The 16,869-nt window shown below is 43.9% G+C and overlaps 1 protein-coding gene across 3 annotated transcripts in view; it reads right to left on the bottom strand.

The window, feature by feature from the left end:
* The window catches only part of LRBA (LPS responsive beige-like anchor protein), a 560,234-nt gene extending 547,906 nt beyond the window's left edge, over positions 1 to 12,328 (bottom strand). For 2 of the 3 annotated variants that reach the window (XM_055144433.1, XM_055144431.1), the window contains exons 1-2: positions 12,054 to 12,193; positions 11,280 to 11,726 (exon numbers count right to left, since the gene is read on the bottom strand). In XM_055144433.1, coding sequence (XP_055000408.1) covers positions 11,280 to 11,498 — 219 coding nt within the window. In that variant the 5' untranslated portion in view covers positions 11,499 to 11,726; positions 12,054 to 12,193. Of the gene's footprint in view, positions 1 to 11,279; positions 11,727 to 12,053 lie in introns of all 3 variants that reach the window. The other variant, XM_055144432.1, reaches the window with a different exon arrangement.
* Between the last annotated feature and the right edge of the window lie 4,541 nt (positions 12,329 to 16,869).

The following is a 16,869-nucleotide window of genomic DNA, read 5'->3' as shown; positions in this document are numbered from 1 at the left end:
AGTTTTTTAAGGATGCTGTAATAACCTCAGCAAAAGACACATGATTTTGGAGGAACAAGGAATACAGCTCCATAGTCAGCACATGTTTTGAGGTAAGAGGTCCCTATTTAATCCCTGGCAATGCTCTGCATGGCCAGTGCAGTCCTGACATGTTGCCATTTGTGACTCCCAGAACTCTGCAACTCCTGGTGAGCATTGCAACCAAATTGTACAGAAGCAACACAACTAAAATCTTTGATAGCCTGCAAGCATCACAACCAAGTGTATGATCCCTGCCCCCCTCATCACAACCATAACAACGAAGGAATGGGAAAGGGAAGCTGATTAGAATTAAAAGGCAGACTACTGGGTAATGGATGGCTGTAAGCATGAGGAAGACAGACATACAAAGGTCAAGTCATGTATGATAAATAAAAAGTGGTAAGACAGAAATAAGGAACGTAAAAGAAAATACAGGTTAATTTGATCATCTCAGTTAGGGAAAGCCATCTTGCTTATGGTGTACTTATACGTCTTCTCTAGTTAAAATTAACTTTTATTGCAAATTATGCATCTAATAACTAATAACTAAAAGCAACACATAACTTCACCAGAATCCTTGCAGCACCTGAGACAACAGCATGGTAGTCATTTTTTTTTAGAAAATAAAGAATAAAAAAATATGAGAAGTTAAACTATGATTTTATTTGGGTACTGTTCAAAGAATAACTTGTGATTCCCAGTACTAGGGGCTTTTATGGAGGAAAAGTAATCTACTTTTTCACCTTTTGAAAGTACTATAGTTATCTGGATATTTCACTACCTATTGAAGGTGGAGCAGAACAATACCAAAGCTGATAGAGTGCTTGCCTTGCATGCAGTCATCCCAGATTCAATCCCCAGCACCCTATAAGGGTCACCCAAAGCTGGCTAGGAGTGATCACTGAGTCCTTTCAGGAGTTAAGTCCTGAGCACAGCAGAGTATACTATTCCCCCTCTCCCCCCCCAAAAAAAATAGAGGGTATACTCATAAAACACAAGAAAGTCTAAATAAACTGAATAAAAGAATAGCTAAAGAAATGGAGTGCCTAAGGGCTAAAGAACTTATACTTTAAATCCTTAAAAGCAGGATCCATTTCTGTCTTGTTCACCGTTTTATTTCCTACTTGGTTCCATGCCTAGCAAACCATTTCTGTTCCATTAACACTCACTGAATTAGTGAATGAACAATTAATGAATATATGTTTGTTTAGTAAAAAGGAAAATAGTGTCTTACTGCTAAATCTTAAGATAAAGGTCTAGTCAGTAAAATACACAGAAATGTTTCACTTTGAAAATCTTATTCACTTAAAAGATTCTTTAGCTTCTTAAATAAATGACTTACTTGAAAATTTAAATGCTAATCCCTAGTTAAATTGACACCCTAATCTATAAAAAGAAAGAAAAATCTTGGTTCACAAATTTGACTATGTCAATATTCAGTAAATCTTTCACGAAAGTAAATCAACTTCGATGAAAGGTCATTTGAATACTAAACAAACATTATACATCTTGACAGGTACTAAAGACAACATCTGGTATTCTCTGTTGCAAAGTTAATGAAAGCCTCATCCTGGAACCTGGTAGATGGTTCAAAGGCTAGAGTACACACTTCGTGCCCAGGAGCTACATACTGGATTTTCAACATCACATGGTACCCCCAAACACCAAACACCACTGGGAATTCCCAACCTTCCCCCCAAAAAGCATCATCCCATCCTTATTAATGAGCTCATTATTATCAGTTCTACTATATTATTCATATCCTACTTGAAACAATTATTCATATTCTACTTAAAAGATCAATAGAGTCATTTAATGAAAACAATTACTATGAAAACTAAGCCAACAAAATCGTAACCATGAGAGTAATGAAGCAAACTCAGCACCTACTATATCATTAGCTCCATCCAATTTGAGCATCATATTCTTAAAACCACATTTTTTTCTAATGTACATATTAGGTCTTTTTTTTATTTCTTTAAAACACCTGACTATCTATGATACAAACCTTGGTTATATAAAGAAAGTTTTAAACAATCTAGAGGCCTTTCAGACTTACTATCCAATGACGTGATTCAAAAAAATCTTAAGCCACTATTTCCTATTTATGATTCTTTGCAATTAAAGTCAGCTATGGCTTAGTGATTAACAGCTCAGGTTGTCAATTCCTTGACTTTGAATCTCATCAATACATATTACTTAATCAGTGACTTCAGCATGTTACTCACTCTGTGTCTCAGAATCATCATTTGTAAAGTAAATATTATAATAGTACAATTTTTTCTGCTATAATATATCTCTGCCTTTGAGTTACCTCCTACATGACTGTTAAAAAGCAGAAAATGTACAAATGATGTAAAAATGATAAGTCCTATGTAATTTCTTCTAGCAGAAATAAAGAGAAATCCTTAATAATATATAAAGACCCTGAGGACAGGGCAAAGTACAGAGGGTAGAGCACTTGTCTTGCACACAGCTGACTTGAGTTCGATTGCCAGTACTCCTATATGGTCCCCCAAGCCCACCAGGAGTGATCCCTGAGCACAGATGGGTGTGACCCCAAAAACAAAACAAATAAACAACAACAAACTCAACATATAAAGACCCTAAGGAAAACCTAAATAGTGACAGAATTGCTTTCCTGTCCCTGGCTTAATTACTGCCAAACCTACTGTACCTTTTTCATGCTGCTAATCTGCAAGTATAGGGGATCAGATAGTGCAGGAGATAAGACTTCATGTGGCCAACCCCAACTGAACTGCCAGCAGCACAAATGTTACCATGAGCACCAAAAGGGATCACTCCTAAACACACCGACAGCAATAGCCAGAGCACCACTGGGTGTGGACTCCGCAGCCCCCTGACTCCAAATCTGCGAGTACAGATAAGAAATATAAACACACATATAGGACAAAATAATGAATGAAGAGGGCTATACCTTGGAGCAGATTTTAGTACCGATATAAATGCTCTCTATCTCTTTGAGTCTCTTCTCAAATAACCTGAACTACATCTCAAAAGGAAGAATAAGTTTCATGGCTAGTATCAGAAAAGTGAAAATACCAAATGAGACTAAACTTTGCCAACATTTTCATTAGGATATTGGTTTTCTTAGTATCCTGATTACAAAGTGTCACAGGTATTAAATGGCCTTCCCTAGTCTTATTCCCCTCACCCCTCTAAAGTTTTTTTACATTAGTCACTTTTGTAGAAAACAGGGCATTCTAGCAGAAACAAAGTAGTAACTATCTGCTCCAAACAGTTTCTGGGGGCTTGGGGGCACACCTAGCTATTCTCAGGGGGTACTCCTGCCTTGGCACTCAGGAATTACTCCCAGTAGTGCTCAGGAGATCACATGGGATGTCGAGGATCTAGTCTAGGTTGGGCGCATGCAAAGCAAATGTCCTACCTGCTATACTATCGCTCTGACCGCTGCTTGCAAAAACTTTTTATCAAAATCAACACTTCCAAAAATACCTGATTCACACAATAAACCCTACCTTATTCTATGGTCTATAAACTTACTTTGAATTAATCATACCCAAAAACACCCCAATAATAAATATATTTTCCCCTATCTCAAGATATGTCAAGGTTCACAGGATGAACCTTGAAATCATTCCCCCAACACACACAAATTTTTGAGAACTATGATTCTGAGGCTACCCGTGGCATATTTGACATGCCAAAAACAGTAACAACAAGTCTCACAATGGAGATGTTACTGGTGCCCGCTCAAGCAAATTGATGAGCAACGGGATGACAGTGATACAGTGACTAATCCACTAAATGTTTTTTAAACTAACAAAGTGACCCACTGACAAACATGTCAACTAAAAATTCAGTGGCAAAAAACACTTGCCTTAAGGGGCTGGAGCAATAGCACAGCGGGTAGGGCGTTTGCCTTGCACGCAGCTGACCCGGGTTCGATTCCCAGCATCCTATATAGTCCCCTGAGCACCGCCAGGAGTAATTCCTGAGTGCAGAGCCAGGAGTAACCCCTGTGCATCGCCGGGTGTGACCCCAAAAAAAAAAAAAACCCACTTGCCTTAAAACTATGAGGCAACAGGTCTGACACCTGCTGCTGCCCACTGTGTTAGGTCAGTGAGAGTTCTGTTTGGGACACCGTGTGCCCCTAACAGGATATACAATCTCTGAAGCACAGCCAAGTATGTGTGAGCGCAACTAAAGATGTACAAGGGGAATAAGGTGGGGGGGAGGATGGAGAGACAACTCAAAGGGCTCTAAAGTACAAGTCCAACATGCATGAGGTCCTGAATTCCATCCCCAGCTACAAGGAAGCCTAATACCATCGTGGGTGGCCCTGGCACTCCCCACCCAGCACGTTGGCTCCCTGTAGCACTGCCATCACCAAGTCTGAGGCTGTGAACCATCCAGTCCATACAGTCAAACCAAGTATTACCATAAATGGCCCCCCAGGTTCTGAGTACTGCATGGGAGAATAAGTGCCAGAATATATAAATACTGAGATCTGCAGCAAGCATATGTATGAGCAGCTCGGAGAGAATCCCTGCCCTCCCCAATGAGCAAGCACCACAGTTGAACTGCAAACACATGTGTGAGCATTGCATGCCCATTTATGTGAGTACCACAACCATGCATTATCGACTCTAGTCACTGTAACAACAAAAGAAGGGGGAAAGGGGAGGGAAGAGTGAAAACAAGATGATCTCACTTCACTGTCACTGTCACTGTCACCCCGTTGCTAATCGATTTTCTCGAGCGGGCACCAGTAACATCTCCTTTTTGAGACTTGTTGATACTGTTTTTGGCATATCAAATACACAATGAGTAGCTTGCCAGGCTCTACCATGCGGGCGAGATACTCTCGGTAGCTTGCCGGGCTCTCTGAGAGGGGCAGAGGAATCAAACTCGGGTTGGCCACATATAAGGCGAACGCCCTACCGCAGTGCTATTGCTCCAGCCCATGATCTCACTTATCTATGATAAATAGAACAACAGGATGAAGGAATGAAATGTATTGAAGAGGTGATGCCTAGATAATCCTTAACCCCAGAGGACAGAGAGGGAAGAACAACTAGGGAAAGAAAGTGAGGGGAGGGGCCGTCCCAAGTTTGATTCCCAGCATCCCATGTGGTCCCCTGAGCACCGCCAGGAGTAATTCCTGAGTGCATGAGCCAGGAGTAACCCCTGTGCATTGCTCAGTGTGACCCAAAAAGCAAAAAAAAAAAAACGTGAGGGGAGAAGAGATGTGCAGGAGTAATGGGGACAGAGGTCAACAGACCTGGGTACATCAGTGGGATAGAAGAATGGTATATATCCAAGCCAGAGTCAACAAAACTGAAGACATGAGATCCAAACTACAACCAAACTTTAAAATGTGCCTGTCAAGGTGGCAGGCTGGGGGATGAGAGGGTTGGGGAACCTCAGGAAACTGGGTACACTGATGGAGGGTAGTTGAAACTGATGGTGGGATTGATGCTGGACAATATATGTCTAGTGATACAATAAATTTTTTTTTAAAAAAGTATGTCTAAAATTCAACTATGAATAACTTTGTAAGTCATGATGCTTTGATAAATTTTTTAAGAAAAAATAAAATAAAATCCTTATTGTGTTTAAACCAGTCCAAGTTTTCTGTTACTGGTAACATAAATTATAGACTAATATGAGAAGTCTGTTAACAAGCATATTTCTAGAGTGAATTACTTCTTTTGTGTGTGTGTGTTAGGGCATGGGACAGTGAGGTGAGAGTAGGGGGTAGCTGTCGGGCCCCACCCAGCAGTACTCAGGTCTTACTCCTAAACTCTGTGATCATTCCTGGTGATGCTCTGGAAACCACATATAGTGTCAGATCATCTTAACCCTGTACTATCTCTACAGCCCTCCTTTGTTATTTAATTGAGGTAATGTTGGTTTACAACATTACTGAATGCCTTAGAAGTATGATTTCATAGTTCGTCAAATGTGTATCATCACATACCACCAAAGTATCAATGTCTTGCCACCATAGATTGATGTAGAACAGATCACTCTTATGTATCTACATAGTAACTTGGATATTTTAATTTGGCATTTGAAAACATTATTTTAAATCTTGATGTCCCCAAGTGTACATATACATGCTGGTTTTCTATGATACATACCTGACACCTGTATAATGCTATAATACAGTATTACTCTCACTTCTTTAAGTTTCCAATTCTTCCTGAAAAACATTGCTAAGATATATTATACCACTGGGCCATGTCAGTACAAGGCAACAACCAGCTAGAACAAAACAGCAGCTGCCCCTTCGGTTTATAACTACACTCCACACACTATTAATATACACAGAGCCTTTGTGGGATCTACTCAGCACCTGTAGATATGAAAGGCTCGTCACTAGTGTGGGGAGAGGGCTCAAAGGGCTAGAAACTATGCCTGGCATGTGGAGACACCAAGGTCAATGCCCATTACCTCAAGGTGCCCCAAGCACCACTGCTGAGCTCAAGTATCACTGAAAGTTCCCTCACCCTCATATCTCTAAGAACTGTTTGGGAGACCTCCCCATTTAGGATCTATATCGAGTACTATGAATAAATTTTTAAAAATTCATTTCTGGGCTTTTCTCCACTCTGGAGAAGTCCATGTTCTCTCTTAGACACAAGTCAGTCAATCAGTCACTCTCTGTCTCTGTCTCTGTCTCTATCTCTGTCTCTGTCTCTGTCTCTGTCTCTGTCTCTCTCTCTCTCTCTCCTCTTCTTCTCTCTCCTTTTCTCTCTCCCTCTCTTTCTCTCACGCCCCTCTCTTTTTCTCTCCCATCACATCTCTCTATATTTATTTCAATAGAAACTACTCCAAGTGGTTTTCCATATTTTAAGCTCTAACATTTTAATTAAAATTATATAGTGACTTTTCATTTTTTTTAAAGGTGAAATCATGTATCGAGGGCTGGGGCAATAACACAGCAGGTAGGACGTTTTTCCTTGCACATGACCGACATAGGTACAATTCCCAGCATCCCACATGGTCCCCCAAGCACCACCAGGAGTAATTCCTGAGTGCTTGAGCCAGGAGTAACTCCTGTACATCGCCGGGTGTGACCCAAAATGCAAAGAAAAAAGAAAGAAAAGAAATCATGTATTGGTCATCAGCCCAAAGAAAACTCTTATTTTTGAAATAGCATTAAATACTTTTTTTTTAATTTTTGCTTTTTAGGACCATACCTGGTGATGCTCAGGGGTAACTCCTGGCTCTCTGCATAGAAATCACTCCTAGTAGTGCTTGGGGGACCATATAGGATGCTAGGGATCAAACCCACTTAGGCCTTGTGCAAGGCAAGCACCCTTCCTGCTATACTATGGCTTCAGCCTCAGTACTTAATACTTTTAAATACCTGATGGACACCTTAAACTCAGCAGCAAATTCCTGAAAACATGCCAGTACATTAATTATTCTGGGTTCAAAGGTTTGACAAATTACTTTAGCATACAGATGAAGAAAAATGAAATGGTTTTAGATTGCAACAAGAAAAATGTAAAAGTTCAACCATAAATTTGAAACACTTGAATATAAAGAAGTGCTATTAATCAAAACTTATCTATAAGACATATTTGTAAAAGAAATTATAAGAATGAAACTAAGTTTCCAGGGAATTTGTAACAGTCAAGTCAAGCTATGCCAGTCAAGTCAAGTTGGGAGGCCAAGCTGGTAAAATATATGACTCCACCACTGACAATGTGAACAACTCTAGAGGAAGCAAGGTTGTTTTTATTTTAACTACCAGTACAAAGTTTATTATTTAAAGTAGCTAATGTGTAATCAGTAAAAGAAGAATCAGTTGAGTAAAATGAAGGTTTGATAAGTATAAAAGATGAAGTGACAAGTGAAATATCCAGTAAAGAGAGGCTAAAAGAGGAGCTCATATGAGGAGTTTGTCATAGGACTTACAGTTCTTTAAGATGGATGAAAGTTTCATAGAGCTTACATTGTGGTGATATTTTATTACTTCAACAATATACATATTTTTCTGTCTACATCCTATTTTTCACAATTGAAAAAAATGTTAGGGGCTGGAGAAATAGTATACACACATGCAATCAATCCCAGGTCAATCGCTAGCACAATATATAAGACTCCCCCAAGCATCTCCAGGAGTAACTCCTGAGCACAGAGCCCTCAGATGCCCCTAAACACCTCTGGGTATAGCCTAAAATTTCCCCTTAAAAGTATCCAATGCGCCAACTGCAAAAAAAAAAAAGCAGCTAATAAGTAAGTTCTTGCACATTCTGAGTGAAAAAACACCCCAAAAAATTGTTTTACTTTAAAAGTTAAGGAACTTTTTTTAAGTGGTTCTTTGAAAGCAGCTGAACGTTAAAAAGTAAATAAAATCTAGGGGGCTTACATCATTCAGCAGGCCTAATGATTTTTGTGCCTTATGTTTAGAGTAAATTATGCTTAAGCTACAAAAACCTTCTTAGGAAAGAAAACAATTCTACTGCAACCCTGAGTCAGATCTATTCCTAGAAAGGCTGACATTCTAAGAATCACCAAATTGTAAACCAACTACTCAATCTTTCACCGTCTCCACAGAGCTTGGAACAAAGTACTGGTAATCCTCTTTAAAGCATATTTATTAATTAATATGTACTTCTTTTAGTAGAATTAAGATTACAGCAAAATCCTAGATAAGAAGCAGCATGAAAAGAGATAGAAGAAAGAATAGAGAGAGGAACTCTCATCAACTTTTTCTGCTCTATACAAGAAAAGAATGATGGTGGGCAAGTGTAATGGAACAGATTTTCCCTCCATTTCTACCTGGCCACCCCTTACCCTAATAGTGTGTAGCTGTTAAGGGCTGAACACAGGTCTACAGCTCCAAGTAACACACAAGAAAACTATTACTAAAAACTCTGGATTTCTCTTAATTATTAAATGCGAGAAAAATAAAAACCGTGTTCAGTCATCCAAGTCCACACCCATACACAGAGCATTCTGAAGCACAGAGGTGTTTTAATTATCCTTCTGTCATAGGAACATTGTGCTTCATAGACAAAGACCTCATTATGGACTATATCACTATCACAGATTTGTGTTTACCTGCAGAGGTACCTGAAATTTAAAAAGGAAAAATCAAAAAGTTTTCAAGACTTTGTTTTGAGGTAAAGGAGTATATTCAATTGCCACTTATCTCCTTATAACTCAAAGTTTTTGTTCCTATACATACGATAAGTATACACATATAATCTACCCCAAAATGCTGGTGATTAATGGAAGCTAATGGCCATCTAATCTTAATTTGGGGGTATTTTTGAACATTTCCAGAATATACTATTTAAAACACACTAATGTATATGTAGGTATTGATATATATAAACTCCCATCACAACAAAAATAGAAGAGAAATACCCTATTTTATAAAGTTTTAATATTCTAGAAGCAAGTGAATTTCATCTTGCTACAATCTTGTTCTAGAATCTCTATCTCCTAGATACATCTGCAGGTGACTAGGCTATTAATAAAAGTCTGGTGAAGGAAATAATTAACTGCCCTGGAATAATACAAGCCTAACCTTGAAAACAAAGAAAGTAGTGAGGAAAGGTACTAAACAGTTAATACAACTGTTCATGTTTGTTACCTTCTAACCCAGGTAAGTACACTGGAGGAAAGGAAGCCCATACTTCAATATTTATTCCTTAAATTGAAGACCATAACAGTTGGTGTTTTAAAAATCTAAGAAGCCCTCATTAGGTTTGGAAGTCTCCAGGAAGCCTGGCCACACTGTCCTCTCCTCTCAGGGCTGAAACGATAGTACAGTAGGGAGGATGCTTGCCTTGCACATGACCGCCCCATGTTCAACCCCCAGTATCCCATATGGTCCCTGAGCACCCCTGGGAGTGATCCCTGAGTGCAAAGCCAGGAATAACCCCTGAACATTGCCAGGCAGGCCCCCAAACCAAAAATAAACCACAAAACCGTTTCCTCCTCTCAACCTTGCCAATCAGCCCACAGCAACCCCATCCATGCCTCCTGCTGACTAGGGCTGCTCCCAGGAGAGCCCTCTGCCTTTGGAGCTCTGGCTCCAGTATCTTGAACCCCTCCCCAGAATTCTGAGTCTGGTGTCAAACAGTTTGGCTCTATCCCTAACTAACAATTAAGGGGATGTCGCTGACCAAGACCAATAAGATGCAGAAGGTAAATGTACATGGACACAGAGAGTTTGGGCGGGAGAACAGGGTTGGTCTGAAGAGAGGGACTAAGAGTACCACATGGAGATGACAACTAAAGAGACAATCAGAGTCCCCACAAACCCCTAATGTTCCCATTGGCAATAATAGTTATTTCTACAAATGGAATTGGAAAATAGTTTCGCTTTACCACCTTTGCAAAAGGTGAGGGTGGCAGGCAGGTACTCAGGGATTATTCCTTTACTCCTGTCAGGGCTCAGGGGGTCATACGGGTTGCTGGGGAACCAACCCAGTTCAAAAACTTGAAAGGCAAGCACCCTGTCCACCGAACTATCTCTCTGGCCCACATCACTACCTTTTTAAAGTAAGATTCACAATGCATAATAGTAAGCGCTCATTTCCTATGACAATATACACTGCACCATGAGTTTACAATATGAAACTATACCATATTTACCACAATATCTTTAAATCACCATTCAATTTTCACAAGATAGCACCACAAATTCACTCCAAAGCATAACTTTTGTTAGAATGTCAAAGAATAAAACCACTCCAATTTAAAATACAGTAACTTTGCTGCAAGTTAATCTCACATCAGTTCTATGAACAAGAATTGCAAGTTCAAAGCTTAGGTTAACTGCTGAAAGAGTAGAGAGGCTTATACTAGTTCTCAAGTCAAAAAAAAAAAAATCACAAGAATATAAGTCTTAAGTATTAGATAATTTCAATGATATTTGTGTAAATTTAACTATAACTCCCCACGGGAGGGGGGGATGGAGGAATATTTACAGAATAAAAATCCTCCACTGGAATCCCCTCAAAATGCATCAACAATTACTTCTTTAGTCTAAGGAGATCTGCCCACTTTCACAAAACCTGGGGCATCAACGCTTACATAATTCCCCTTAAACTGAAACATATCAGAGACTGAAACTTACGAGAGACTGAAACCCTTCAGAGACTGAAAATTACGAGAGACTGGAAAATGCAAGAGACAGTTTCATCTAGGTCTGCAGAATTTCCTGTTTCTATCCCTGGGAAAAGTCTACACTAGCCAAGCACGTGGCTCCAGCTTTAAAGCCCTGTTGTCGCCAACCTACTTACCAGGTTAAAGACCGTTTCTACGATGTCCCTACTGGACACTTCTCCAACTTCGACCAGCCCGGTCAACACGGCAAATTTCATCCTGATGCCCCTGATGGGGAGCCCCGGCGTCAGGGACAATGCACCCCCTTCGGCGGGGGGTTCTTCTGCTTTCCCTCCACCTCCCCCGTCATCACCTGTTGGTGGCGGAGAAGGGACTTTATTGTCCCCACTCGCCATGGCCAGTTCTCGAGAGCGGACACCTCGGAGTCACTGGGGGGGGGGGGGGGGCAGCCCGGCCGCTGCACTGAGCCACGCGCAGAGCGGCGACGCCGAGGGTCACTGACTACTCCAAGTTGTGGAGAAACCCCAAAAGCAGTTGATGTGGAAAGTCCTTGGCGTCGCCCTCCTCTCCGGGAGGAATATTTGTCCAATCTCTCTCCCCGAGGCTGACAACAACGCCCGAGCCTATTGGAAGACGAGATGCGTGTTAGGGAGGCGCGGCTCGGTCTGAGGGGGCTTTGGGGGGGCCAGGGGAGTAGTTGGCGTCCGACCGGTAAGTTGCGACGGGGCCCCCCCTCTCCCGGCCGCCCGCTGCTCCCCGGCTCGGGCTGAGGGCGGGCGGGTTCCCGAGGCCCCAGAACAGGTTCCCTCCTCCCCCACACGCGCGGCTCGGGCGCGCAGGGCCACCTCTCCTCACAGGTGCACCCCGAGAGAAACTGTCGCTGGCGCCCGAGGCGCCGGGGAGGAGAGGGGGGCCCCGAGAGACCCCCGAGGGGCAAAGTTCCTCCTCACCCGGCTGCTCCGGACGCGTCCTCACCCCCAGCCCGGGAGCCGCGCGACCGAGGTGGCGGCGGAGATCCAGGGCAGGAAAAGGCGGGGGCAGGGGGCGGCGATAGCGCTCAACGCTCGGCCCAGGGGGAGGAGTGGAGCACCTGAGCCGGGCCGGCGGCGCGGGGAGGTGTGTGCGGGGCCCGCGGGAGGAGGGGCCGGGCGCGGGCGGGCGGCGCCGGGCGGGGAGCGGGGTCAGTGCACCTGGACGCCGCCTCCAAGTTTCGCGAGTCCCGCTCCGCGGCGGCGGCCCGGGCCCGCCCGCCCGCCCGCCCCTAGCGCTCAGCCTTCGCCCGCGCCGCGGCTGCTGTCGCTGCGGACCCCGCGGCGCAGGCGGCGGCCGGTGCCGAGGATGCTACTGCCCCCGCTCGCCCCGCCGCCGCTCGCGCGCCTGTGCCTGTGGCCCCTGAGGCCGCTCCCCGCCGCCATGACAGCGCCGAGGGCGGCCGGGCGCGGCGTGCGCGTGCGCGAGCGCGGGCGCGCGGCGGTGGGGCGGCCGGGCGCGCGCCCCGGCGAAGGCCGTGGGGCGGTCGGCGCGGGGACGCGCGGACGGTCTCGGGGCCCCGCGGGGGGAGGGCGCGCTCACGCGCGCGCGCGCGGCTCCCTGGCAGCCCTTGGCGTGTCCCGGGCGCCGAGGAGACACCGTCCCTCCCCCGTCCCCCGCCCCGACCTGGGCTGGTGTGTGGCGAGTGGGTCTGACGCGCCTCCGGTTGTTAAGTTACCGTCGGAGCGCCGGGCGCGGAGGGGACGCTCCCCGCCCCCACGTTGCCAAGGTGTCTCCTTGGACTTGGAGGAGGACACCTGAGGGACCGCTAGGAGCCTGAGAGGCGGCAGCGCGGGAGCCGCCCGCCGGCGTCGGAGGGGAGCGGAGCCCCCGCCCCGGCTGCGCGCGGCAGAGTCTGGGGCGCTCCCCGCGGGGATGCCCGGGCAGCTGCCACCGCGCCGGAGGGGGCGCCGCGCGGGCTGTCCTGCCGGCGGGGAGCGGGGAAGATTCCGGGCTGAGCAGCTGTCGCCCCGCCACACCGCTCCCACATTCTGAGGAAGGGAGGATTCCCGAGACAGCTGCTCCCAACGGCGTGGAGGCGGGCTTAATTGTGCCTGCAGATTGCGGGGTGCGCCAGGGACGGGTTACTCGGGATTTTCCAGTGCGAGTGTTATTAGATGTGCCTTGTGCTCCGATCGAAGCGGCGCGCGTCATCCCGGCTCCTTTTCTCTCCGCCCCGCTACTCACAGCGGAGCATTTTTCCTCGTGTATCAGTGAAAAATAATCATAAAGTGGTGTTCCACCCTGATGGCACTCTTTGAGGTCATAAGGCCTACAAAACTAACGTTTACGGGGCCGGAGAGATAATACCGTGGGGGGGCGGGGAGGGCGGGGGGGCGCTTGCGTTGCACGCAGCCAACCCTGATTCGATCCTGGCATCCCATCAAGTCCCCAGAGCCACCAGGACTGATCCCTGAGTGCAGAGCCAAGAGTAAACCCAGAGCACCACCGGATGTGCCCCTTCCCCCAAAAAAAATAAATAATTACGCTTACCATGCTCACAAAACTCAGTACTGAGTTTAGTTCACCAAAATGAAAGTGAAGCAAAAAAGTGAAAGTGGTGTCCAACAAAAGTTAGGGAGGTACTGTGAAGGAGTCAGAAGAAAAAAATATATTGGTTTGAGACCGAACGATTTTCTGGAGGAAAGGTTATTTGGTGTGAGCTAAGGAAGCAGGCTGAATTTTAACTATGGCATAGAAATTGGGGGGTGGGAGACAGCATGAGAAAGACAAAATCACAGGAATGCCCTTCTTTCATAATTACCATCTTTAAATGCTGAACTGAATTCAGCTGCACCTAATCTCATGTTGCAAATGTTAAAATAGTTTCTTCTATAAGTGGGTTTAGATAGTCCAAAGATTGCCTGAAACCCAATCATGAGTAACTTTACAATTTCACGGTAACTAAAAATAAATTTTTATATAAATAGTCCAAAGATGGAGCAGGCATTTTTCTCTTCATATGAATTAGTAACACATATTACCAGGGTAAGGGGCAACATCAAAAGCTTGCCACTCCTGAAGTCCCTGAAAAACTCAACACCCTCATCAGGTATGGGTAAGTCTAGAAAAAGGGGCAGTGGCCATGCCTAAAGAACAGGTAATTCTCACTGACCTTTAACAGAGGCATAGGTGAGGCAGGGAAGCATTAACCAATGCAAGGCTTCTAATAGCATATTGACTTCATAGTTTACCCTTGAGTGGATTCATCTGACATGTAAGTGCTAATCAATTATTTGTGAAAGAAATAAATGTCCTACGTTTAGAAGGAACCAGTGGTGATAGTGAAAATGCTCTAAGCACAACATGATCACAATTACTAAATCTAAATGATCGAGGGTCAAGGGTATATCCCAAGTGATAACAGCATCCTGACCACCCATCTGTGTGGATTTGATGAACAAAACAAGATAAGTGATCTAGGTCCAAGGGTTCTGTCATGGATTTGCCAGTTCATTGTTCAACTGATGAAACAAAAAGGAGGATGTAAAACCATTATACAAATGTTTCCACAAAATTGTCAGTTATCTTCAAATTTTTGAGAATTATTACCATTTTGCCCCCCTCGTAATTAAAAAGTGGGTCAAAAATGCGAGGTTCCTGGCAGAAAGAAGCATAAGAGATGAAGGGAGAGCCTGGGAACACCTCATTTCCAGCCAAGCCACAGTTACAATATAATGGGTGTGGATTATTCAAGTGTAAAGAACAGAGCCATGGTGTGCTTCAGGGTGAACTATCAGTCCATCAGCTCCTTCAGGGCACAATTCTTTGAGCATTGTATGCCCTCAAGACAAAAGTAATTGCATTGAGTTAAAGTTGTTTACAAGCTTTAGTTTTGGTCCCCCCCCCCCGCCCCCTGGGGGAAGTGACTCTACACCCGCTGTGCTCTGGGTTTATTGTACTCAGGCATCACTTCTGGAGGAGTTGGGGGACAAATGGGGTGCCAAGGATTGAACTTGTGTCAGCCACGTGTAAGACAAGCACTCTACTTGCTGTACTATCTCTCCAGCTCCAATTTGGCTTTTATCTGGTGTTTTTTTTTTAATTTATTTTGGGGCTACATCCTGCGGGGACTACTGCAGGCTCAATGATTGGGGGCTTCTCCTGGTGGAGAAGCCTGATGGTTCTGGGAAGAGAGGGTGAGCAAAGATCACATGGTGATGGAAATAGAACACGAGGCTCCCACATGCAAAGCATTGCTCCGGCCCTTTGATCCATCTCCCTGGTCCCTGGCTCAAGTTTTCTCTCCCCTCTATGTGGTTTCCAAAATTTAAAAAAAAAAAAAAAATGCTATCTTTTATCATTCATTAAAGTCGTAGCCAGGCCAGACCAAAGACACAGCAGATAGATAGGGTGCTTACCCTGCAAGCAGCTGACCCAGGCTTGATGCTCAGCACCACATATGGTCCCCGGGAACCCACCAGATCCCTGAGCTCAAGCCAGGAGTAAACCCTTAGTACTGCTAGATGTGACCCCAAAACAAAAAATTGTTTTATACATGCTATGATTTTGGCAATTTTGGCACTATTGTCACCTGTTCTTTTGTCCTTGTGAGCTTTTGTTTTAAATATACAGTTATGGGTTGGAGAGAGTTCAGTGGACTGAGTACATGCTTTGCAAGCATGATTAATATGGTCCCCTAAGTACCCCAAGCATAAACCCAGAGTAGCCCCTGAGCACTGCCAGCTGTGACCAAAGAAATCCTAATTAATTCATATGCAGTTGTATTAGGTTTTGAAATGGTTTATATGAATGTGCTAGTCAACTCAGAAGAATTTACTCTCAACTCAGAAGAATTTTGTTTTACACTAAGAGGATGCTAATATGCTTATCCCACATTTATGAGACTATTTACTAGAGTAACTTCTGTGCAAAATTAGTATATGATTAATTTCACATATATTTTATATTATTTAATCAATTATTTTGATGAAAGCAGAATATTTTTACAAGAAATCTATCTTTGATAATAAGACTTAATTTTTCAAAAAAAGATACAGTCAATTCAGAACAGGAAGCCTTGAACATAACTTAAAAGAATTCAAGCACAAAGAATGTAATATAGTGGCGAAATCAAGATTATTGATCTACAAATCCCTACATGATGTTGGTACCAAATAATACCAAAAAAAAATTTTAAGTCACAAGAAAGCCATTTGTGAAATCAGGGAGCCTTAGACTGTATGAGATGTTCCACAGTAATAGATAGCTACAATATGATATCATCATCTATGATCCATTTTATGGATCTAAAACCAGCCAAGTTCATTCAAAGCAGAGTAGAACAATAGTTCCCAGAGACTAGGGAATGGGAGAATTGGGGAGATGTTGCTTAAAAAGACAAATTTATAACCAATAGATAAGTCTTGACAATCCATTGTGCAGCATAATAATTTATTAGAGTCAACAGTTCTGTATTATAAATTTCAAAACTGGTGGATCTTAATTGTTCACCACGAAAAAACAATATTAACAGTGGTGGTGAGATGACGATACTCTGGAGTTGGAGGTGGAGAGTGCTGTAGCAGCACTGAGTCCTGGAAGTATTAATATTGACAGTATTGTAAATCAAGGTAGCTACATAAGTTAGAAATCACTAATTTGGGGCTGGAGCAATAGCACAGCGGGTAGGGCGTTTGCCTTGCACGCCGCCGACCTGGGTTCAAATCCCAGCATCCCATATGGTCCCCTGAGCACTGCCAGGAGTAATTCCTGAGCGCAGAGCCAGGAATAACC

The sequence above is a fragment of the Sorex araneus genome, chromosome 7 (assembly GCF_027595985.1).
Source record: "Sorex araneus isolate mSorAra2 chromosome 7, mSorAra2.pri, whole genome shotgun sequence".
Lineage (NCBI taxonomy): Eukaryota > Metazoa > Chordata > Mammalia > Eulipotyphla > Soricidae > Sorex > Sorex araneus.
The sequence above is the reverse complement of the archived record's forward strand: the minus strand, read 5'-3'. Positions and strand labels throughout refer to the sequence as shown.